At 38.5% G+C, this 24473-nt stretch overlaps 1 protein-coding gene across 20 annotated transcripts in view; it reads right to left on the bottom strand.

The window, feature by feature from the left end:
• Positions 1–24473, bottom strand: part of NRXN1 (neurexin 1) — a 1123636-nt gene that overhangs the window by 1008441 nt on the left and 90722 nt on the right. For 15 of the 20 annotated variants that reach the window (XM_074989537.1, XM_074989539.1, XM_074989548.1 and 12 more), the window contains exon 3: positions 6340–6369. The exons of the other annotated variants lie outside the window; for them this stretch is intronic. In XM_074989537.1, coding sequence (XP_074845638.1) covers positions 6340–6369 — 30 coding nt within the window. The remainder of the gene's footprint in view (positions 1–6339; positions 6370–24473) is intronic. 20 annotated transcript variants of the gene reach the window in all.

Genomic DNA, 24473 nt, shown 5'->3' with positions numbered 1-24473 from the left:
AAATGAAGAATAACCAGCCAGGGAAAAATTGGAGTACTCTTAATCATAATAGGTAGCATCCTACCTTACCAGGGAAACTGTCTCCACTGAAATCAAATGGGGTTTTACTCTTGCCTTCAACTGAAGTAATATTTCACCATCTAATTTCAGTGGAGGCAGTTTTGCAGTAAAATACTATTCAATACTGGTATTTATTTGAGGATTTTTGAAGTATTTAAACTCTCCATGGTCTTTTGTCCTCACGATTACCATATTGTATTCTCCATTTAGCTGCATGTGATGGAAAAATGCTGTGCTGTCATACTCTCAATAGACTCCTATTTAAGTTAAACTGGCCATTTATGGGATGGTTCAATGCAGAATTTGATTTACATTATTCAGATAGAAGACAGAAACATTAGACTCTCTGAAGTCTTTTCTCTGCAACTACCTATGTTGTGACGACAATTCAAACATCAAAACTCTGTAATCTTTCTAATGCAGGTTGCACTTCCTTGGTCCAACACCTGTGGGACCTCAGTGGTCCCAAATGAGGGATTTTGCCAGACCAGGTGAGGTTAATACCCACAAGGCCCTAGCTGCACCCTGCTAGACCTCCAGCTGTGTCTAACTGGCTTCCCAGTAGTGTCTTGCCACTGCAGCTGGCCCTCCAACTCCAGTCCCAGCATTCCAACCTTGCAGAGCAGCTGGGGAAAGCTGGCACTGGAGCCCTGGTCCCTAGCCCTGCACAGGACAGCCCAGGAAAGTCAGCTTGATGGCACCAGCCTCCCACAGAACTGCTGAGGGTTGCTGCCACCAGCTGCAGCCCCAGCCTCCCAGCTCCCTCACCCCCATGGGGCTGCCAGCTGGTTGCCTCCCTGCACTGGTTTTCTGGTCCAGGAACATCCTTGCTCCTGCTGAATGAGAGACGTTGCTGGACCACAGAGTGCCAGTTTTAGAAGATACAACCTGTAGTTTCAGCTATGCTATTAGTCTCTGCAGAAAAGCTATTTCTCAGCTAGATACCATTTATTAAGATACTTGTGGACCTGAATGACTAATATACCTGATTTAATCCTGTATTAAACATACAATCTAATAGAACAGGAGCAGGACATAATATTATAGTCTAAACAAAATAAACAGTCAAGAGTAAAATATTTATATGTACAACATACAGATAAGAAAACGATATAGGTTGTGACAATAATAATATTAATAAGAAGTCACAAAACTCAATTACAGTAAACTCTTTCATATCCAGTAGTTTACCATCCAGAACACTCAAATAACCAGCATTTTAGGCATAACTACAGTATAGTGAAAATAAATACACATGAATACAGCAAATACAGTATAAGTTTACAGTGTACAAGACTACCAGTGTTGGTAAATAAAGTACTATGTAAACATTTTTGTTTGCTTCTTAATATCTAACCTTGGTTTTTTTGTGTTACACATTGTGAGGTATGCCTCTCTGTTACCCAGAATATTTCAATAGCCAGCAAACTCCTGGTCCTGAGGCTGCTAGATCTGAAAGAGTTTAATGTATTTTGAGTCATGATCATTTCATTCCTTGTGAAAAATATAATATTAAATTTATGTTGACCAGAAAAATAGCTTGTAGGAATACACAAAATAAGTTTTCATTTAATATGTATGCGGGAATTCTCACCAAAAGTTCAGAAAATTATAAAATCTAGACTGTGTTAGAATTTATCACCAAAAACTGTAAATATTCTTTTATATCTAGTTGTTATCTTTACCTTACTTCTATTACTATTTACCACATAATAACTCAATTTGTTAACTTTTAGAAGTACAAAACACTTTTAAACACTTTGGTTATTTCCAATGGATGAAATCCTATTAAGAGCTGAGTGAGTACCTGCTATTCTCACCACATAAATGAATAAGCCAACACCAACTACTCTCTTCAATCTGAGTTACAAGGTCTCAGCTCCTGGTCGGTTTTAGCACAGTATATTTCCTCAAAGTCTCTAGATTAAATGGCCCTTGATCAGTATGCATTTCCTGCTGGCACCAATCAGCTGTGTGAATAGATAAAGATACATGGTCTTGAGTACTGAAATTTATATAAATGAAATGATCTCTATTAAGGACCTTCTTTCTCTAAATGTCAATGACTGCTTTGAGAATATTTATAATTTTGCAGAGAATACTGGTTGAAAGTTAAAGCTGACTAGGGGGCATACCCACAATTTTCCAATTAATTTTAGTGCAAGACTTGTCCCTAAATCACCTAATCTGCTTTAAAAATCTTAACCACCGGGTTTTAACTCTTTTAAAACCATGTTTTGGTTTGATCTTGCCGTCCCCTCTTGGAAGATATGCTTTCACAGAAAAGCAAAATTTGGGCCATCATCTCAGACATTACTTGGTCAGTGTAAACACCTGCAAATCTTTATTTCTACTTCTAGGATGTTCAGTTTTAAACAACTTTGAGTTTTATTTACCTAGACCCTTACAATAAAACTAACTGGGTGCATCTACACTAGGAATTAACCTCGGAAGTTAGGTGCTACTTTGAAGTAGCCTGCAGAGGGTCTACACGTTTTCCCTAACTTTGAAGTAAGGGAGACCAACTTCGAAGTCCTTACTCCATTCCCAGGAATGGAGCAGTGCCCTACTTCAAAGTTTAATTTCCAAGTAGGGTGTGTGTCAACGCTCAACTTCGAAGTCTGTTACTTCAATATTGTACTTTGAAGTAAGCAACTTCAAAGTCATTTTTGTCATGTAGACATGGCCAATGAATGTTTTAACAGCATCAGAGAGGTAGCCATGTTAGTCTGTATTCTAACATAACAAACCCAGTCACATAGAACTGATTATTTTATTAGTCTTTAATGTGCTACATGACTGCTGGTTTGTTTTGTTAGAATACATATTAACTTGTGTATCTCCCTATTAGTATTCAACAAGCAAGGCACTACATTTAGCCATTTGGAATGGAATTTATTTTGTTAGTCTTTACAGTGCCACATGACTGCTGGTTTGAATGTTTTAAGCTGTATAAGAAACACATATTAGAGTTTTAGAATGAGGGCTAAACAGGACTGAGCGTCCTTAATCAGACATCTAGGAGTGAATATCTTTTCAAACTTTCTAAAATACATATTGTTGCTTGCATATCCACCTCTAAGCAGAATATTTAATTAAAATGTGAGAGAACTGGGTCTTGATATGAGCACAAAGAAGTCTGCAATCGTTTGTTCCACTCTCAGGAGCTATCACTAAAATCAACGCAACTTATATTGAAAGATTTAAATTGTGTCAAAGGAATTTGTCAATGAAAAGCCCTGTCAAATTGTTATGGTGACGCTTGTTGTAATGTCTTTTTTCATAGCATCTGATGTTTCATGGCTCAAATTTCAACTGGTGTAAATTAGTGTAGCTTGAAAAAAAGTCAGCTGATCTTTGCAAATCTACCCCAACTGGCCCAATGTACATGGCTACTCACTACTGTATGTTTTAAATGTTTGAGTATGCCCATTTCCCTTTTTCATACTAGTACACAGTAAATATACACTATATTTAGAGAACAAATCTTGGTGAATTTATCAAAACACAGATCAGAACTTAATATTCCCACATAAATAGAATATAATAAAAGACAAAAATGCTGAATAGCACATTCAAGCACATAATTACTAGGTTAGAAGGATCTGACAATCTGATATTTAAGTGGTATCACACTACAAATCACTATATATTAAATCTAGCTGTTCTACTTTTAACTTCTATCTTCACATTTTTATTTTTTAAAATAAGAAGTTTTTGCGTAAGCAGGAAAACACAAAATTACACATTTTTTCCCAGAAATCATCCCTTATGAGTTGCTAAATATTCTAACTCCTGTGGTAGCATCAGTTATAATATATGTGCATAATATAAACATATATAGGGTTTTATACTGTAACATTGTGGTGTTTACTGTATGATGTATACTGTGTGAAAGAGAGTCTGTGGAATAGTTTTCATAACACTTTATTTAAAAGGCCAGGTGTAATATGCCAGTATTGTAAACCATACATTGCAATTCACTTGATTCCCAAGTCAGTTACTATTTGCTGATCAAGGAACCTAGAAGTACAAGGTAATTGGTACAAAATATAGTGTAAAGTGTTAAGAACAATGTCTTCTTTTCTTGTTCTGAAACTTTCCATAAAACAATAAGACTTAATGCTCCAAAACGCATAATTAGAACCCTATGCAGATACAACACTTGTATCCACATCTGCATAAATGATCCGCTGCTATCCACATACACATCTGTGGATGTGAATATGTGGATATCTGTAAATTTGAATGGTTCTAGATACACAATTTGTAACCACATCCACATTCATAGCTGCAAAAATGAGCCCTGGATACCTGCAGATATAAAGCAAATATCTGAGGATTTGCAAGGCTCTGCATATTATGCCACAGGTATAATCAGTTGAATACTCTCTTCAGTTGAGTTGACTTTTAATGTAGATCATAGAACTAATGGTATTAGACATTTTTTATTCACATTTACACACTTTGTTACAAGGTACGCAAACGGCAAACACATTCAGCATGCTTCTGGGCTCTCTAGTTCATACTGTAAAACACAACCAGAACACCAAATCATAGGACGTATACCAGGAACAGGTGCTTCCTGACACATACTGACCAAAATGGGTAAAGCTACATTATAATATAAAACTTACAATAATCTATAAGAATAGATTTAATTATTAGTATTTACAGTGTAATTTCTCAACATAAATAAAATTACATATTTTATGGTCTGAACAGAAACTGGTACTTCTTTTGACCATTAAAATTTTTGATGTTATTGCATATGTTCTACATAAGACTTACCAAGTGACACAGTAAAAATATACTTGGCCTGATATGTTCTCATACCAAGAAAAAAAAGAGGGGCGTGAGGAGAAAATCCAAAAATAAAACCATACTTTGCTTTGTTGCCTGCTCCTTCTCATCTCTCCGTGTCCCATTCTCACTTCAGGTATGTACAAAGCTAATATTTTATAAGAAAAACCTTACAAACATGACCAGCTCATAGTAGGGACTTTTTGAAGCCAGTATTATTCATGCTTAGACTTACATCAAGGTTTGGACTGATGCTGGACAGACTACTTCCACTGTTTCACTTTTTGAAGACATTATACTTATTTCTATGTCTAATGCTATGGACTTCAATTCACTGAGAACAGGAGTATTCATACCTCAGAAACTGACCATTAACTCATCCTGAATACATGCTATAATTTTAGGTTCATTTAGTAAGGCTATGTACAATGTCTTTAAATCTCTCAAAATAAATAAATAAAATGCAAACTTGAAAAGCTGGCCAAATATTACAAAAAACTATGTTTCCTTACCTTGATGTCCAGAATATAATTTTGTAAAAATACACCTACCTCACATTAACAGTGCAAAAAGCTCTACACACATTTTCATAATTAGACATACTTTAAAGAGTACAAATGGAATTAAAAAGAAAAAAAAAATCATGTAATACCTTTACTTTTACCTATGGATTTGATGAAATGGTTCCATGAAGAAAGCATTTCCAGACAAAGAGAAAATAAAGAAGAGGAGAGAAACAACAAGTAAGAGTTATGAGCATATGTAAATGCAATAGTATCGGAACATGAAAAGAGAAAGTTTATAGTAAGTGTTTAAAGACAAATGGAGATGCAATCAGTATATATTGGAAATTTAGTTTATTGATTCCAATTATGTACATGCAGAGAAACACGGAAGTAACCCATGCTTTGTTAAAAGAGAGTGACACAGAAATGACAAACAATGGCTAAAAAGGAGGCAAAAAAAAAAACCCACTGGATTTCACTACGTTGCAAAACTATTATCAGCATTCCAGAAGCCAGGTGCTTTCTGCATGTCTCTAATAAGCCATGCATTAATGTAAATGGACTCGGCACTGGGTACAATATGACAAACTGAGTATCTTCTTTCAGAAGCTATCTACTGAGTGCTATTTTGCTTCTTCTGTCTTTAATAGAGTCATCCACAATTGTACTTTCTGATAAATGCATAGAACTTTCTCAGTATCTTCTTATCCCTCACTTTTTTCAATTATCTTGTGAGAGGGAGATGCGGTGACACAGAAGGAACAACGCTTAAGGAGCAAATATGTATGTGTATATATATATACATATATATATATGATGGAAGAAGAAAGTTGTGACTAAAATTATGTGTTTATTTGCAGCCAAGAACAGCTTGCAAGCATTTGCCCATCTTTTGCAGTGATGGATTCAAAGCAGCTACAGTACAAGAAGAAACAATGAAAGCAGAGTGGAAAAGGAACAGAGCCCATACCTTGGTCGCCCATCATCAGGTGCGCCAGACCTTGAAGGGAAACAAGAGCACAGTCAGCAATGAACAAGGGTGCACAGGAAGGTGGTGTTGTCACAGTGACAAAAATGTTTTGTGACAGGCATCTGTTTCCTATGTGATGTCTGTATCACAGAGGGAAATTAAAGAGCATATTTTTCAACCACTGGTTGGAATGCTTTGGGGCAAAGAGTAATAGAACTGCAATTCAAACACTGCTGTAATGCTGCATTGTGTATTTCTTCTAGGTAATAGTTGGAATGAGAAAAAATAATAAGAAAATTATTCAAGTCCAACCAATTCTTCAAATATTTCATATATCTTTAATCATATTGCTTCTAATGTTTCACCAGGAGGACTTGCTGTCCTCTAGCTGTTAAATTAAATTAAAAACCCGGAGAAGTGTAAACCTGAAAAATGGGCTGGGTCTGATCTTTTTCCCCTCATCAAAAACGAGCATTTTAGATAATTAAATAAAATATCTTCTTTGTGACATCGAGATGACAATGCAAGAAATCTTTATTTGTGTGAAACACATGATGACAGAGTAAGTTTGGAGGCAAATTATTAAAAATGCAGTATAGACTTAAAAAAAATAACAAATCGAAGTGATGGCATTTGAGGGCAGAGGCCTTTAAACTTTGAACAAAATAAATTGTGCTTCAAATACATGCTTGAAATCACACTCACTCAGACTTTCAAAACAAAAAGCAGTCAAGTATACTTGTCTCAATCTAATTTTTGACCTCCCCTGCCACCCCTCCACTTTCTGATTTGCTCACCTTGATTATCTTTTTCTGATTTGTCCTCCTTGCTTACTGTTTTTGGTTCTCTGTGCCTTAAATATTGAGTCTGTTCTGGTCTGGTTATGGTCTGAAGAAGTGGGTCTGTCCCACAAAAGCTCACCTAATAAACTATTTTGCTAGTCTTCAAAGTGCTACTTGACTGCTCTTTGTTTTGATAGTGTATAGACTAGCACGGCTTCCTCTCTGTTACTTATCACTCAGACTTGTACTAGTCAAGTTGCATTTCCAGTCAAGTGACCTGCAACTTTAATCATTCAGTCAGGGTCTGATTTCTTGAGCTTCAAACTAATAATATTCAATTATTTAGCCAATTAATAAAAATGTACAGGCAGCCTCACAAAGAATATTTTAATACAGATGAAAATGTCTAGTACTATATAGGTGGTATATAGCTTTCAATTTTTTCCTGAAATGTACACCATTGCCAATTTTATATCTAATTTTAAAAACAGATTTACTCTTCATAAAATTGGCTTGGCTGGGACTCATTTTTCAGTGTAGTAACTATCTCCTTGGACTGTGGCACTATGTACAACTTCCCCACTAACTCAGATCCAAGTTTACATTCTCATCTTTTCTACTATAGTGTCAAGAGGAATAAGAAATCCCTGACTCTTGATCCTGCTGCAGCTGCATTCGTAACAGAGAAAAGAGGAATCAGGCCACTGTTGCTGTGCTTTTTCCATTCTGGAGTGAAATTTGACATTCTTGAAGCTACCCACATCTACCTTCATTTGAGGGATGTGAGAAGAGCCCTGACCCTGATCCTGGGGGGAGTCAGGGAAGCAACCAGGAGATTATTTTACAAGATTGGCCTTCCATCACAGTGCTTTTAGGGCAAAATATTAATTTCATAGCAAAAAAACAACACAAAAATCCCTCCCACAGCTTCATCTCCATTATCATATCTGATAACATGGTGTAAAAGAGGTTATTTCATTGTCAGTCCCAAGTAAAATATTCTCATGGAATTTAGTATCAGAGGGGTAGCCATGTTAGTCTGGATCTGCAAAAGCAACGAGGGGTCCTGTGGCACCTTATAGACTAACAGAAATGTATGAGCATAAGCTTTTGTGGGCAAAGAACCACTTCGTCAGATGCAGGAGTTTAAATATATACAAATCACAGAAGGGCGTATTGAAAGCATCAGAAAACTTGCCTATATTTTAAGAATCACTTTGGGCACATCTACACAGCAAAGTCATTTTGAAATAACTTTGTGAGAGTTTTCACAATGGCTGTTTCTACACATGCCACTCTCTGGCATGCTAATAAACAACCTGAAATATGCTAATGAGCTGCATATGTAAATTCCCAGCACCTCGTTAGCCTAAGGTCACATGATTTGGAGTCCGGAAGACAGTCTTCCGGACTCCAAAACAGCGTGCACAAGCGCCGTGCCTGGGGGCAGGGGTCTTCTGGAAGTAAGTCCTCCTTCCAGAGGCCCCTACTTCCCCAAAATTTTCAGCATGTGTAGAAACGTGTAGAAACAACCAATGTAACCATTATTTCAAAATAATTTTTTAATTAGCAGACAGCTTATTTCAAAATAGCTAAACCTCACTGTACAAAGAGTATCACCTATTTCAAAATAAGTATTTCAAAATAAGAGCTGTGTAGCCAGGGAAGAGGGGCTATTTTGAAATAAGCCATATTGTGTCCAATGGCTCTATTTCTAAATAGGCTCTATAGGCTGTGTCCACATGAGCCCCCTCCCTTCGAAAGGGGCACGTTAATGAGCGGGTTAGAAAGATGCTAATGAGGCACTGCAATGAATATGCAGCGCCTCATTCGCATAATGGCAGCTGCAGCGATTCGAAAGTGTGGCTTTTCGAATCGCGCGCAGTCCATGGAGATAGGACCTTCCGAAAAGACCCACCCAGTTTTCAAAAGCCCTTCTTCCTAACACCAGATAGGAAGAAGGGTTTTCAAAAACTGTGGGGTTCCTTTCAGAAGGTTCCGTCTCCACGGGCGGTGCGCAATTCGAAAAGCCGCACTTTCAAATCACCACGGCTGCCATTATGCTAATGAGGTGCTGCATATTCATTGCAGCTTCTCATTAGCATCTTTCAAACCTGCTCATTAACATGCGCCTTTCGAAAGGAAGGGGCTTGTGTAGACCCAGCCAAAGTGTGTGGATGCTCTATTTCAAAATAGTGCTGAGCTATTTTGAAATGCATTGTGGCTATGTCCTCTTTCAATAGAGGCATGCAAATGAGGGGAATTGAAAATGCAAATGAGGTGCAGATTTACATCTCTGGCACCTCATTTGTATATTCTTATTTCAAAAGAGGTTTTTTTGAAAGAAGAAAAGCAATGTAGATGCAGCTCTATTGAAAGTAATCCCCATCTTTGAAAGAACCATTCTTCCTATTATTTTTTAGGAAGAAGGGGTCTTTCAAAGATGGGGTTTACTTTTGAAAGAGCCGTGTCTACACTGCTTTTCTTCTTTTGCAAGAAGATCTTCTGAAAGAATATGCAAATGAGGCATCAGATATGTAAATCTGTGCCTCAGTTGCATTTTGACTTCCCTCATTTGCATGTCTCTTTCAAAAGAGGAATGCTTGTGCAGACACACCATGTGTTTGTAGCCATGTTATTTCAAAATAATCTATTCCAGAAAAATCTCTTTGGCCATGTCTACACATACCCCTCCCTTTTGGAAGGGGCATGTTAATGATGCACTTTGGAACAGGTTAATGAGGTGTTGACATGCATATTCAGTGCCTCATTAGCACAATGGCAGCCAGTCGCGCTTCAAAAGTGTTGCTTTTGAAACGCAGACTGGATGCATAGACTCGGGTGCTTCAAAATAAGCACCACACTTCGAAATACCCTTATTTCCAAAATGAATTCAGAATAAGGGAATTTCAAAGTATGAGATTTATTTTAAAGTGCCCATGTCCTGCTCAAATAGAACCACCACTGGCAAATTGGAAAAAATGTAGTTCTACATATGGCCTTTTTGTTCCTCTAAAAATAGACTGTATTTTGTCAAATTTGCATTGTTACTGTAATTGTGAACACTGCACGAAGCAGTGAAATTACTTATATTTACTTGCTAACTGGGGATAATGATACTTACCTTAATATGTGAAGCTTTTTGAGATCTATGGATGAAAAGGGCTACAGAAGAGCTAAGTATTGTTATTATATTGCTCATACAATCTACAGAGTGGTTAATACAATTCAGGTAAATCTACTTTTTACAACAATCATCGTTAGGTTTTCAAAACTGAAGTCAGGACAAAATAGAGAACATTATAATAGAGTCCAGTAAAACATGGTAATCAAATAGATAATCATGTACAAACATACCTTCAAAATAATTTATTGTGCACCACAAATTAGGAACAAAATGGTAAAAGTCTTTTCTTTGTGAATTAGGAATAAAATGTCCACCAGGACTACATTTTAAGTGGATGCTTTGCTCTTCATTTTGAGCTGGGCACCAGAAAACATATCAAAGCTACACAGACTGGGTCAGGGGAAGTGGATATGAAAGAAGACATTCTCATAATTTGGTGATTAAGTGATATACAGATCAGAAAAAGTGGGGAATTTACAGCATCATACATTTTCAGTGAACATATTTAGCCTTTACATAACCTCAGCAATATTAATATAATTGCATCAGTTTATATCATGGATAAATTTGCCTCACTTTATTGACATTGCCTACATCTACATGAGAGGATTTTACCAGCAAAATTGGGCTTTTGCTGGGAAAAATGGTGGAGTGTCTACATGCAAAATGCGCTTTGTTGACAAAACCCAGCACATCCGTCGGCAGCATTGTACCTCTCCTCTTTCAGGTATAATGCCTCTCTATAGACAGTCCAGGGCCTTTTGTTGGCAGACAGGACTTTGGGATCACTGGGCAGCCCTGTTTGCAGAGCTTCTGGTCAACCATTCTGCCGAGAGAGGGCCAGGTAGTCTGGCTGTTCTCTGTCTAGAGAGTGGATTGTTCTTTCAATCTGCTTTTTTGTATAGATGCAATCTGTCAACAGAAGTTTTGCTGCGAAATCCCTCTCGACAGAGGCTTCTAGTGTAGATGTAGCCACTAAGTGTATATCTGTCTACTTAAATACACTAATCATTTTGTAAGGTGCTAAGATACCACAGCAAAAGGCACAATATAAAAACTTAGATCTATGTCTACATATGTAGTCCCCATGTACTGCAACCATAAGTGTGCAAATACATCCAAGTCTATGTTGGAATAAAGTTACAGTTGCAACTTTGATCCGTATTCTAAGAAAAATCTGGATTAAGTGTGTTATTCTGATAGTACTCTACACAGACAACCTGTACCTCACCATCTAGGTGTAATAATTCTAACCACATCTGGAACTCACTTTAACTGCATTGAGTTTCATGCATGGATCAGCTGTAGGATTGCGGCCCATTTTTTCCTTCCATGCTTTTTTTTCAGTTTGAGTGCAAATGCCAACAGTAATGATTTTTGTTCAATATTCATTTCATTAGGGAAAAAAGGAAAGATCTCATTACTGATCAGGCAGGGGCAGGAGAATAGCTATCACAAACTCAATGGATACTTTTTTAGATTCATGTCTTGATCCAATATTTTCTTGAATTATTATGTTTCTTGTATTGGCTTACTCAAACATTCCAAAAGCACCAAGACTCAATGAATCTCTGAGCATCTTGCCACATATTTTATGTACGACATGGACAGATACAGAAGGCCACGGTACCTTGGATTCTCTATGGATCAGATCGCTATGATGACTGACTACATACATACACTGTAGAGATGTTACACTACATATCCATGTAAGACCAGCCACTTTGCATACCAAGCACCCTTAAGAAATTGCTAACTTTAAAAGTAGTTTGAAATATATATTGAAGAAAATAAATATCTATAATATTGGTTCTCCAAACATAAAACAGGCCAACTATTTTGAAAAGAAATGATCTTGGACATGAACATAGTATGCAAAGATTAAGTCCAGAGAGAATTTGTTTAGGTACTATACGTAAAAGGCACCTGAAAATATTGGTTTACAATGGAGATGACAAACGTGACTGACAACAAAAACTGATCTATTCATGTATAAACATACTGTACCTTTAAATATTATGATACATACATGTGCACATTTCTACTAGCTAACAGATATACTCACCAATATTCTGGTTAGCTGGCCTTTGTGTTTTTGTGTCCATTGCCCTGGTTCTTACATTCTTTAAGGGAACTTTTTTAAATATCAATGTTATTACTAAAAGCACACACCTTTTACTTCCCCAGGATGAAAAAGCACAGCTGTTTATGTTGGACGCTTTGAGAAATCAAACTTTTCTAAAGCATTGTATGAAAAAGAATAATGTAATAACAGATATCTGTAATATAAAAAGCAAAGAGCTTTCTATGTTCCTAAGTAATTAAATATATACCTTTAGCATGCATTAAATTGATTATGAGGGGGGGAATTATGCTCTAAATTCATCAGACAAACATTATCTTGTATCATTTTTTATGCAGGACATTCAAGATTTCTGAAACCTTGATAGGTGAATTGTAAGAGTGATTCTCAGTCACATAATGAAAAATCCTGAATAACTCCAATGTTCAGTGGAGTTATTCTGGATTTACACAGTATAACATGTCAGGAATTTAGATTTGACATATGTTCTATGTGGAAAAAAATCACACAATTAAATCAACGCAAAAATCTACATATGGGGAAAAAGGCAACTTACCGTGTTTAATGATATGCATACCACTATAACACTAAGCAGTAGGGGAAAACAAGAACTTAGGAAAAAAATGTAGAAAACACCCACCTTCCACATAGTTGTCTTCTGAAAGCACATAACAGGGAAGGAGAGAAAAGGAAAACATTCATTAAGCAGCATGCAGAATGGAATTGCCATTGCATGTCTTCATCATGCAAGGCATCAACACAACATGCAAGTGCTCCATTGCTACCATCCAAAGAGGAAAACATATGCACCAGGGGAAAAGTGTTTCTTCTATTCAACACAATTTATGTGATATAAAATAAAACAATCCCATTTTCTCAGTGAGTCTTTTTTGCAGGTCTTTGTGAGGCAAGTTAATCAGAAAAACTTCTCACAGGTCTTTAGTTAGGAAATAATTAAAAACTGCTGTGTAAATTGTAATAGAAATTCTAACTGTATTTTCCTGTTTTCCTAACAGAATTTTTTTCTTAGTTTCCTTATAAAGCAGTATAATGTAAACAGATTTAACTGGTTAATTTTGGTTTTATACTTTGCTGTGAAACAGCCATCACACCTGACCCTGAAATCTCTAGTCAGCTGAATCCTCATTCTAGCTCAGTGGCCACCTTGTAACCAAATATGGTAGAATAGCCAGCGTACCAAGCAGAATGACCAAAGGCTGCAGGATCAGTTCGCATTGTTTACTGACATCAGATAAGTCTTAAAATTATTCCTGATTTTTGGCTTGACAGAATCCTTAAAAGGCATCAGGCCCAGAAATACACAGTGATTTTGTAGAACATCAAATTATTTTATACTGTATTTACAGATTCATATCTAAGGGGCCAGACCCTGTAAGCTGATGAAGTAAATGGAATCTGTGTCCAATGAAGGCCTGACACCACTAGCATTAGCCATAACTAGACATTTTGTCTCAGGCCTGAGAAAGATTGAGGAACCACACAGTATTCAATAGACAGCTTCTCCCAAAACCTGTGGGTGGACCTGGGGACTTGGAATGACTCTCAGCTGGTCAGTGAGAGGGGAGAGCTGAAACTAATGAACATGCTACCCTGACTGGGAAGACCTACCTCCACATACCTCGAGCTCTTCCAGTGGGGAGGAAGCTTACGGAAATATTTCTCTGCTGCCCATTATGGTTCTGATTGGTTAGAGGGTGGGAGAAAATGCACAGAGGAAAGAAGGGGTAACAAACTGATGAAAGGAAGTAAGAGCTGAGGAGTAACAAAGACACAATGAGGGAGCCTCAGGTGGGAGAAGAGAAAAAATGGGATTATTAGAGCTCTCCAAGTCTCCCACTTGTCCTGGGTTCCACAAGCCCTTCCAGCAGAGTAAGGAATGACTGGGGAATACAGGATTTGACCCAGTTCCATGTTAACTAGTTTTTGGTGAAAGTCTTTTTGATGGAATTAACTTTTAAGTATCTATTAAAAGACATAACTGGACTTGATTTTAATCTAGACCAACTCCAGAACAATTCTACAAAAGTAAACAAAATCAGGCTCAATAGTGTCTTTTAGTAGTTCAGAATCATGTTCTCCATACGTTAATAAATCACAATGTATGAAAAATCTCATAAGAATTATATTGTATACAAATAAATTATGCCATGTAGCTTTATACATTGTTTTATACAAGCACATGAGATGCATATACCAAAAATTACAATGTATTGTTTGTCATTATTTGAGAATAATCACTGTGAACACCCAATATTTAGGGCTTTAGTCCTGCCTGAATTCATAGTTATAAATCTCATTAATTTAACGGAAAATTCTACACCCATACAAGCAGAGAAAAGACTTGACATACTGTTAATTTTAAATTACTGTAAAACATCTTCTCCATACATACAAGATCAGCTCAGACTTGCAAAAACTCTGGGCTTATAAGTTTACTTTGCCATGAAAGTTCAACCAATGAATAATATCCATTACATGCATTTAGGAAAATAAGAGAATGAAAAATGAGCATGAATAGGAAAATGCTAGTTATAACTTAAAAAAAAAAAAAAGCAAGACTCACAGATTACGTGATGACCACTGAGAAAACAAAAATCATGTCCCTCTCTCTGTGGTAAATTATAATGATTTTTTGTTTGTTAAAATGATTTATTTTATAAATAATTCTATTTAACAGTTTAATTTCTTTTAGTACAGACATTGTTTCCTTCTTAAGTATAATGAAAAAGCAAATTACAAAAAATAAAATTACTAAAATTTATTATACCTTTAGTCTATCCTTGTAGTACAAATGTACACAAGATAGCAATATTGTGATGAGTTGATATCATGAGATTCTTCTTGGCCTGCTCTTAGCTCATGATATATGTTGTTAAAATAAATGAACTTGCAAGCCAGCTCTGAACTGATTAAAGTCAAATAGCATTCTAGGCTGATAAGTCTGGAGGCTCCATGCCTCTGAAAATAGGACTTTGCTTTGGATTTAGCTCCTCAATTGGTATAAACTGGAATGAGCTGTTGAAGGCAAAAAATATATATATTGATTTATGCTAATCCGGAAACTGGCCCAAAATACTGAATTGTTAATAAACTTTCAAAATAGTTACTAATTAAATTACCATAAATTTATTTTATTTTTTCTTTTAAATAAAAGTTGCACTATAAGTGTTCAGTAGTGCACAGTGAACAAAATGACATAGTAAACAATTTAAGAAACCAACTAACCTACCTTCCTTCCCGCCCTCCTCACCCCCATCAGCCAGGATAATTTTAACACATGAATTTGGAATTTTAAGTTAAAGATTTTTCATACAAACAGTTTCATGACAATAAAATATGTGTATGTTGATAAGAAGAGTCTTTAAATTGGTAAGATATTTTAAGAATTTTCTGTGTTTAATTAGCATTTTTGTTGACGTGAATATTGTTGTATTGGTATGGAGACCATTATAGTGCTGTCTTGTGACATGTATATAATACTAACGCTTTGTCTAATTTTTCTGATGCCCATCCTAGTTTGGTGTGTGTGTGTGTGTGTGTGTGTGTTTGTTGATGTATTTTAGAGTGAGACATTGTCTAGTGTTGTAAGCACAATGTGGGGAGTCAGAATATTCTAAATTCTAATTTTGGTTCTTATTCGTTTTGGTGCTAAGACAAACACAACACAAGTCCAACTATACAAGATGCAAAGTGTCCTGGCAAGTGCTAAGCACCCTCAACTTCCAGGGAAATCAATGAGATTTAAGAGCAAATTAGTACTATACCAAAGGTGTTCGGAATCATGCATAAAGGGATGTTAATCTTTCTGCCCATGGTTCTCCAATGGAAATAAAAATGGGAAATAAAGTGGAAATAAAAATTGGCTGATATACAGCAATGCTGAGAAGATTAATTAGTTCATGTTTATAAAGCATAAGTGTTTATTTTTCTTCACATTATTACAAATAAAAGTAGTGCTAATTTCTACATTTTACTATAATTATATAGAATCATTTATATCTCCACTGGATTAAGAATTGTGCCATATTGATATAATAATGTAGATACAACAAAATCAAGTCTAAACCACTAATGTCATTGGAAACAAACCCACTTACCTCAGGTCTGAATTTGTGTCATTAAGACTATTCATTTCATTTTCCATCATGTGAATACAAAGTACCCTAAATGGTGGCATTAAGGTACACATCTACAAGAGTGGTATTGTAGATACGTAGCACCACAATCAGAGCTTCAGAGGGCAGTGGGTTTCAGATAAGAATAAAGGTCTCACCCGGAAACAGCAAACTCTAGGCCACACTTTGGTGGTGCACTCCGTACCTAGCAAGCCATAGTCTCACTTCATCTCCACCCGTTTTGTACAAGATCGCCTAGAAAGCTGGGCAAGGGGATGTGGAGACTAGCAGCCTGGGCAAGATGGTCCAAGGATCGCAGATAATATCTTTATGGCAGACATGAAAAAATATATTCTTGAAGATTATGGAGGAGGAATAGAGGAGAAAGGGATCCAGTGCTATTCTCAAGCATATTCCATTTCAGGGATCAGATGTATTCTCCAGGGAAACAAAACCACGTGTCTGAGCTGGGAATAACTCTCATCCTTATCAGGGTTGTTTTATCAATATCTATACAGAGAATGGAGTTAAACTCCACCTGACATTTGGCAATCTCTCTTCTCACATCTTTGTTTCAATTTGTCATTTAGATTGGTGTATCTTCTCTTAGGATTCTCTTTCTTCTGGGGCACAATTGTAGTGAGTATTGCACAGAACCATATATGTAACTGGTGCCATATCTGTGCATTTCCAGGCCTGCATTTCCTTACTTTTGCACTGTTGTAAAACAGAAGTAATGGTACTGAAGTCATTGGTGGTAAGCAAATGTGAAAGAGTAGAATCAGGCCTATTATAGTCGAATTGTATGTCCCCTGGAGCCACAGTGATTCATTACTACTCTGTCACACTCACCCACATTCTCACTCATGCTGAGAGAACCTTTTGATTCAAAGAGCAGCTCTGCAAGTCTGCAATGGAAACTTGAACCCTGAGGAGCCATTCTCACTAGTTACTGGGTGTTGGAAAGGATGGCTTCACACATTCCCTACTCTCATTCAGCAGGCTCAACTGCAGCAGTCGAGTCCAATTTGCTCCGCCACTACACAATGGCTGCAAACTCAGGAGCAGATGAAAAGGCCTATGGTCTCAATGGCAAAGAAAGTGAACAGACAGGCCACACAGAGAATCAGTCCATTAGCCTTGTTGCTTGGTAGTCCAGTTTGTACCAGATCATTGGCCTTTCATTGCTCTGCTACCCTCTGACTTCAAGGACTCTCTTTGGGCTTGCTCTCAACATGTAGGACCCAATGTCAAGAGAAACTTCTTGTGGCCTATTTTCATGTGTGCATCTACTCAGGGTGTCCACTAGCTGGGCCTGTATATGCCACACACTAATACTTCATGGCACAAAAGTCCCAGAAGTCCTGTTATGAACAATCTTACTAGTAATGTAAGTTCTTGAGCCACATTCTGCTCTCATCCAGGCTAGTACAAACCCAGAATTCCCACACTTAGCCAGAGCTTCAGTTGATGTAAATTGCCATAGCTCAGCTGAAGTCTATGGAGCCATGCCAATTTACACCATCTGGTAATCTGAGCTTCTATCTTCTGTGGAGTTATTTCAGGTTTCACCAGTTTACATGTGAATCGACTCTGTCCCACCGTTTATATAATTTCAAATGGTAGCCAGACCATCTCTAATTATTTCACCCCTCTATTCTGTTTCTCTGATAAAATTGGGATTTATTTATTAAATAGTTTGTCTATAATTTAATTATAATTTTAATTATTATTGTTAATGCATCATGGAAACACTAAGAAAGCACTCATCTTTCCCACAGATTAGTTCATTGATTGGAATTCCAACTACATCTGATATTTAATTTTTGTCTTCTAACATATTAAGACTTCAGCCCATGCACAGTACACAAGATTTGCACATTGTGCAGTTCCTTGTGCAAGCTGTACACTGCCCTGAATTGCAAAGCTGTTTCTGACACCCCAATGAGCAATAGTGAAAAGGAATTTGTAGTCACAGAAAAAATGTGTAGTGTAATGTAAGAGAACCACCAGCAGCAACTGAGGAGGGGCTTTGATGAAATAACCCTTGCTTTATTGCATCTCTTTCAATACAAATGAGAGAGGGAAATAGAAGATGGAAACACCTCAGGGGATAGGACTGAACTGGGAAAAGTGCTGTACCCAGGGAAAAGTAATGTCTAGCCTGTGAATTAAACATTTGAGCTTCCACCTTGTAAAGCAAGTGCAGCTGGCCCCTTAAGAATCTGCAGCCTGCTTGTATCACTTAGAATCTGTTCTTCATAACTCATCTACACAGCATATTAAGCTTAGGTGGTGGACTTTTTTTATTCACTACAAAATAAACTTTGATCCATTTGCTACCCTTTATAATCACTTAAAATCTCTCTTTTGTAGTTAATAAACTTGTTTTTGGTTTATTTAAATAAGGAAGTTGGAGTGAAGTATATGGGAATCATAGTTCAAGGGACAAAGACTTGCATATTCCTTTCTGCATTGCGGGATAGAGTAAACTTAATGAGGTTGCACAATATAGTTCTGTGTACAGCATAAGATGGTATAATTTGGGGTTTGTGCTCCAGTAGGGTCATGTGCTGGGGAGCCAGAAGTTGCCTTGGATGTAGCCTTCCTAGTCAGTCTGGTCAGACAGCCCTCATGTAACTACAGCAGAATGTGTCCCTGCCTGTCTGAATGTTGTGTGGAAATGTAGGACAGGGACCAAGTCCACAGCCTGTCACTGTAGCATAGTGGGAGAGAGGGAGCTGAGGCTGGTAGGTCAGAGGGGTCACTGGTACCCTCATTCCAAGTGGCACCTGGGGGGAACTCATCACAACCTCTATCCATGGCAGGGATGGAGAACCTCTTGTCCATGGTCCAGATGTTGCCCCCTGCTTAATATGATGTAATATGCAGCAAGTGTCTGTGCTGCAGGCCAGAAATCCTGAGCTGCAGTGTCCCCACACAGGTCTGGAATGTGAGCACCGGCACCCCACTACAGCAGGGTCAGATTAATGCAGGGGCTTTAAGGGCTGCAGCTCAGGGCCACAGGCTAAAGGGGTTCCCACCAAAAAAAATCTCTTAGCAGTCAGAAGTCCAGATCTTTTTATGAGGTCCCCCTTTGCTGGGGCCCTGGGCTGCAGGTACTAAAGCCCCTGGCCATTAGCCAAGGGAAGTAAGGGAGAGGAGGCACTGCCCTCTGCCATCCCCTGCACTCAGCTGGAGGTGCACTGCCATCAGCACTAGTGATAGCTCTGGTCCTGTGCTGCTCTTACCTGCATATTCTACCCCTACAATTCCCATTGGCCAGGGATCTCAGCCAATGGGAGGTGGGTGGTCAGCACCACAGGTGAGCACAGGGCAATGTGAACGTGGAGTTTCACACCCTACACCAAAGGGAGTTGTCCCAGCCAGAAAAGCATCCCACATCCCAACCCCCTACCTCAGCTCTGAGCCCCTCCTGCACCCCAAGTCCCTAACTCCCTCCTAAACTTTACACCCTTGCCAGGCCCTGGTCCTGAGCCCCCTCCTGCATCTTACATCCCTAACTCCCTCCTAGATCCCACACCCCAATCCTGAGCCCCAGCCCTGAGCCCACTCCAGCACCCTAATTCCTTCCCAGACCCAGCACCTCCATATCAACCTCCAGTCCTGAGCTCTCTCTTGCACTCCAAACCCTTGGCCTCATCCTGGAGACCTCTCCTACACCCCAAACACCTCATCCTTAGCCCCAGCCCAGAGCCTACACTGCCCAGGACTTCTATTTTACCCCCAAGAGCCCATGGGGGTTCACAAACATCAAATAACCCAGGTCTTCACAAGAATTAATTTAGTCCTAACTACTGGTGAGTTGAGTGAGATTTCTTTCTGCTTATTTTTCTTCATTTTTATTTTCTTTTTTTGCGGTGGGGGGCATGTGCCCGGTTGATTTTTCTGTGGGTCTTTGGCCTGTGACAGAATAACATTCCCCACCCTGATAAATGGCATTCGTGAGGCTGTTACTAGGCAATGTGTACAACCTGCTCACAGTTGAAAAAAGACAAAAATAAAAGAGAGGTTTAAAAATTGTTACAAGAGTATTTCCTGGACTGAGAACATGAATTATAGGCTACGTCTACACGAGCCCCAAACTTCGAAATGGCCACGCAAAGGGCCATTTCGAAGTTTACTAATGAAGCGCTGAAATGCATATTCAGCGCTTCATTAGCATGAGGGCGGCCGCGGCACTTCGAAATTGACACGCCTCGCCGCCGCGCGTCTCGTCCAGACGGGGCTCCTTTTCGAAAGGACCCCGCCTACTTTGAAGTCCCCTTATTCCCATCAGCTCATGGGAATAAGGGGACTTCGAAGTAGGCGGGTTCCTTTCGAAAAGGACCCCCGTCTGGACGAGACGCGCGGCGGCGAGGCGTGTCAATTTCGAAGTGCCGCAGCTGCCCTCATGCTAATGAAGCGCTGAATATGCATTTCAGCGCTTCATTAGTAAACTTCGAAATGTCCAGTTGCTTGGCCATTTCGAAGTTTGGGGCTCGTGTAGACACGGCCATAATGAGAGACTTAAGTTGCTCATTCTGTGGAACATATCAAAGAGACGGTGAAGAGGTGCCTTCTTTGCAATAAATACCTACCTATGCATGGAGAAGATATGTGATATTTGTGGGCATTTTAAACTGTCAGACAAAGTCATAACAAAATCCAATGGCTAAAAGTTTAAGTCAGTCAAACTGGAACTAGGATGCACATTTTTAATGAAGAGGAATTAACAAGTGGAACAACTTGTATTAATTCCAAGTGTGAGAGGCAGTGGTGGTGGTTGTGGGGGGAATTTAAGATAGCCTGAAATCTTGTGATTGAACTATAGCCTATGTGCAGAAAAAACTGGTAGAACTTCTACAGCCTGTGGCATGCAGTAGGTCAGACTAGATGGCCACAATGGTCCCTTCCAGTTATGCTGGTGTAACCAACAGCAAAACCAGAGCATAAACATTAATCACTGTCTAAACCTGCCTCTCAAATACACATATTGTTCAAATATGTTGTTCTCTCACAGAGCCCATTTCTGAACTCTGTACTCCAGTAAAGCATACACTGAGAAAATATTTCCTCTTGAGATTCTTACAAAGCTTGTTTAATTTTTATTTAAATAAATCTTAAAAGAGATTTATTTAAGCAAATTGTTACTCTAATTCCCAATGAGGAAAATGCTCTACAGCCAATTTTGACTATCTAATTTCTATGTACTGTAACATTTCTAACTTCTTTCCCACCTGCCTGAAAAGGAGATAAGCAGAATTAAAATCAAACAAGATATAATGAAGTCAATACTCCTTCTCAGGCACTGGTTCTTAAACTTCGTTTTCATGGACCACGTAAAAATTGCTGAGGGTGTCAGCAGACCATCTTTCTAAATGATGTTTATATTGTTAGCTAACTATGGTAAGGTGCTTTGGAGAAAATTGCTATATAAAAACATCCCTTAAAAATAAATAATAGTACTTTTTTGTTCTACAAATTAAAGTACATGGGTCATCTTTTCATGTCAGTAGGGACCTCCCTCCCTGCCACGCCACCCACAGCAGTCACATGGCTGAGAGAGGAAAGAGGGTCCATCTTTCCCAAGCAGCCATAGCCCTAGAGCTGTGGAAAGTCACCTTTTACTTGGGACACTCCAGTCTTCCACCCTGCCTCTTCTCAGCCGACTTTCGCCCAATTCCCTCAACTCACCCTACTGCCCCTTCCACCTACCTGCTATTCTCCCCAAAGCCACCACCTTACCTTACATGTGAGGGCCTAGGGTCCAGGCACCTAGTTAGTGGAACCATCCCCAGGAGCCACTAGTTAGCTGGGTCACCCTAGGTGAACATCTTAAAGGGAAATACCATGGACCATCTGAATGGAGCCAATGAATAACTGGTGGTCCATGGACCACTGTTTGAGAACCTCTGTTCTAAGGCAATATATTTTAAGCTAACCTGCTCAGTTTCCACATAGTTGTAATATTATTCTATCACATACTGAAACAAATATATTAAGAGTGAAGTTGTCCAGTTTTAGTTGAGGTTATTAGTTCAAATTTAATACAGTAGGATATTGTACTGGTATCTATTTTTAAAACCATTACCAGAAGATAGGCTGTGGCTTTATTACAATCACAGCAGTAATTCAGGGGACACACATTTCATATAGAAACATCTTCTCTTTAAAATGTTCCTTAACAATTGATGGTAAGCTCTAAGCCCACTTCATTTTGAAAGTCCCAGAAATCTTGCAAACACTCTTCCACCAGAACACAACAGATTTCTATTTCTTCCCCCACAAGGTCCCAGTGTACTGATGAAAACAACTTGTTTTAGTTAAATTACAACAGCCAAAAAAATTCACCACCACCTTTTTCCTGTTAACTCATTAAACCTCAACTTTTCTTCCTGTCTCAGATGGGCTTACCTTCTCCCAATCCAACAGAACATCAGTTTTTTGGCCTGAAGTTCAGGGCTTAGGAAGGTTCTCTAGAACCTCATGACTACTTAAAAAATCTAAGGTCATGGTGGGCAGGCTTCTACCATTTAGCACCACAGATCGCACGACTGTGGCAGCCACAACACTGCAAATGACATGAAACAGATCACAGAAGCAATAAAAGGATGGGTTTTGGCAGCATGGGTTCAAAGAAGAAACTCTTGAATCCTAAACCTGCTGTCATCAGAATTAATTTAAAGTAGGTAGAGAACATACACAAAAATAAAATTGGATGTCAGCTATTATTTTAAGAGGACTTTTGTTGATTTTGTTTTGTTTAGAGAGAAGCAAGGGAGTGGAATCATGTTCTTATTTAATCAATAGGAATTTTGCCATTCACTTTAGAGGGTCCAGGATGTCACTCCGTGTGTGTGCGTGCATAGGGCTCCAGAGAAAGTATAGATCCACACTGCAGGGAAATCTCAAGTCACTGAAGGCACATCTAGGTTCTTCTCACCCACAAGAGAGGACAATTCACCAAACAAACAAGGAAACAATCTAAACTAACTCAGTTCTTAATTCCTTTTCCAGGATTTAATTTTTCAACAACTTTGTTTTTAAAGACTCTTACTCTCCCCTCATCAATCCACCACTCTTTACAAGTTCCTATTTTACACTGGGAGCTGGACCCAGTTTAGCTTATCCCCAGCTGCACCAGTTCTCTCAAGGAGCAGATGGAGGTGTTCAAAGGGACAAAAGAAGTTAAGCACTTGTCTCCTACTGTGAGTTGGGCACCGAACTGCTACTTGTGCCTTTGAGCATCTCCTTCTTAGGGTTTACAGATTTAGTTTCTTATCACACAGATTGGAAAAGAAACTTCAGTTATGGTGTCTGGGTCTATTGGGAAGTGTGTACACCAGTCTAAGAACCAGAGGGGCAGCATATTCTGTGTCATATATATTCCCTTTCTCTCCAACAGATTATTGTTGTATTGGATTTCCTCCAACTCTTACTTGGCTTTTTCTGATGTTTGGCACAAAGATTTTCTCAGCTTTTATTATTATAGTCTCATGAATGAAGCTTATTGTTGTGGCAAAGATAAGAGATCTCTGTGGTTGGCTGAACTAAACTGAGTTCTGTAGCAATGACTGTAGGTTGATATGGGTATTTCCATTTCAAGGGTGTTTATTAAATAAAAGTGAACCAATTAAACACGAGTAATTTCTCCAAAGCAACTATTCTTGATCGCATTGAGGTAATGACAGCAGAATGGACCCTATATACCTGATTCCCCATTGCTTTGTCCCCTATGCAGTCTTTTACACCTCTACAAAGTGATTGTAAAACAAGCCAGGAGACCATTTGAGGGGCCCACTTTACATTCAATCAGTCATCCCATGACAAGAGGTCACAGTACAACCCACCAGCCATATGATCTGTGATCAGACAGCTGTCATCAAGCTGAATGGCTTAGGAACTGATGCTTAGAAGAAATGCCACATGGCACGACCAAAAGGGAACCACATTCACCTGGGAGGGTGAGGATGGAAAGACTGATGAACTGGTGTGAGTGATAA

This window comes from Carettochelys insculpta, chromosome 3 (genome assembly GCF_033958435.1).
Source record: "Carettochelys insculpta isolate YL-2023 chromosome 3, ASM3395843v1, whole genome shotgun sequence".
NCBI classification, from domain to species: domain Eukaryota; kingdom Metazoa; phylum Chordata; order Testudines; family Carettochelyidae; genus Carettochelys; species Carettochelys insculpta.
Note: the sequence above shows the minus strand (reverse complement) of the source record. Positions and strands in the feature narration are given on the sequence as shown.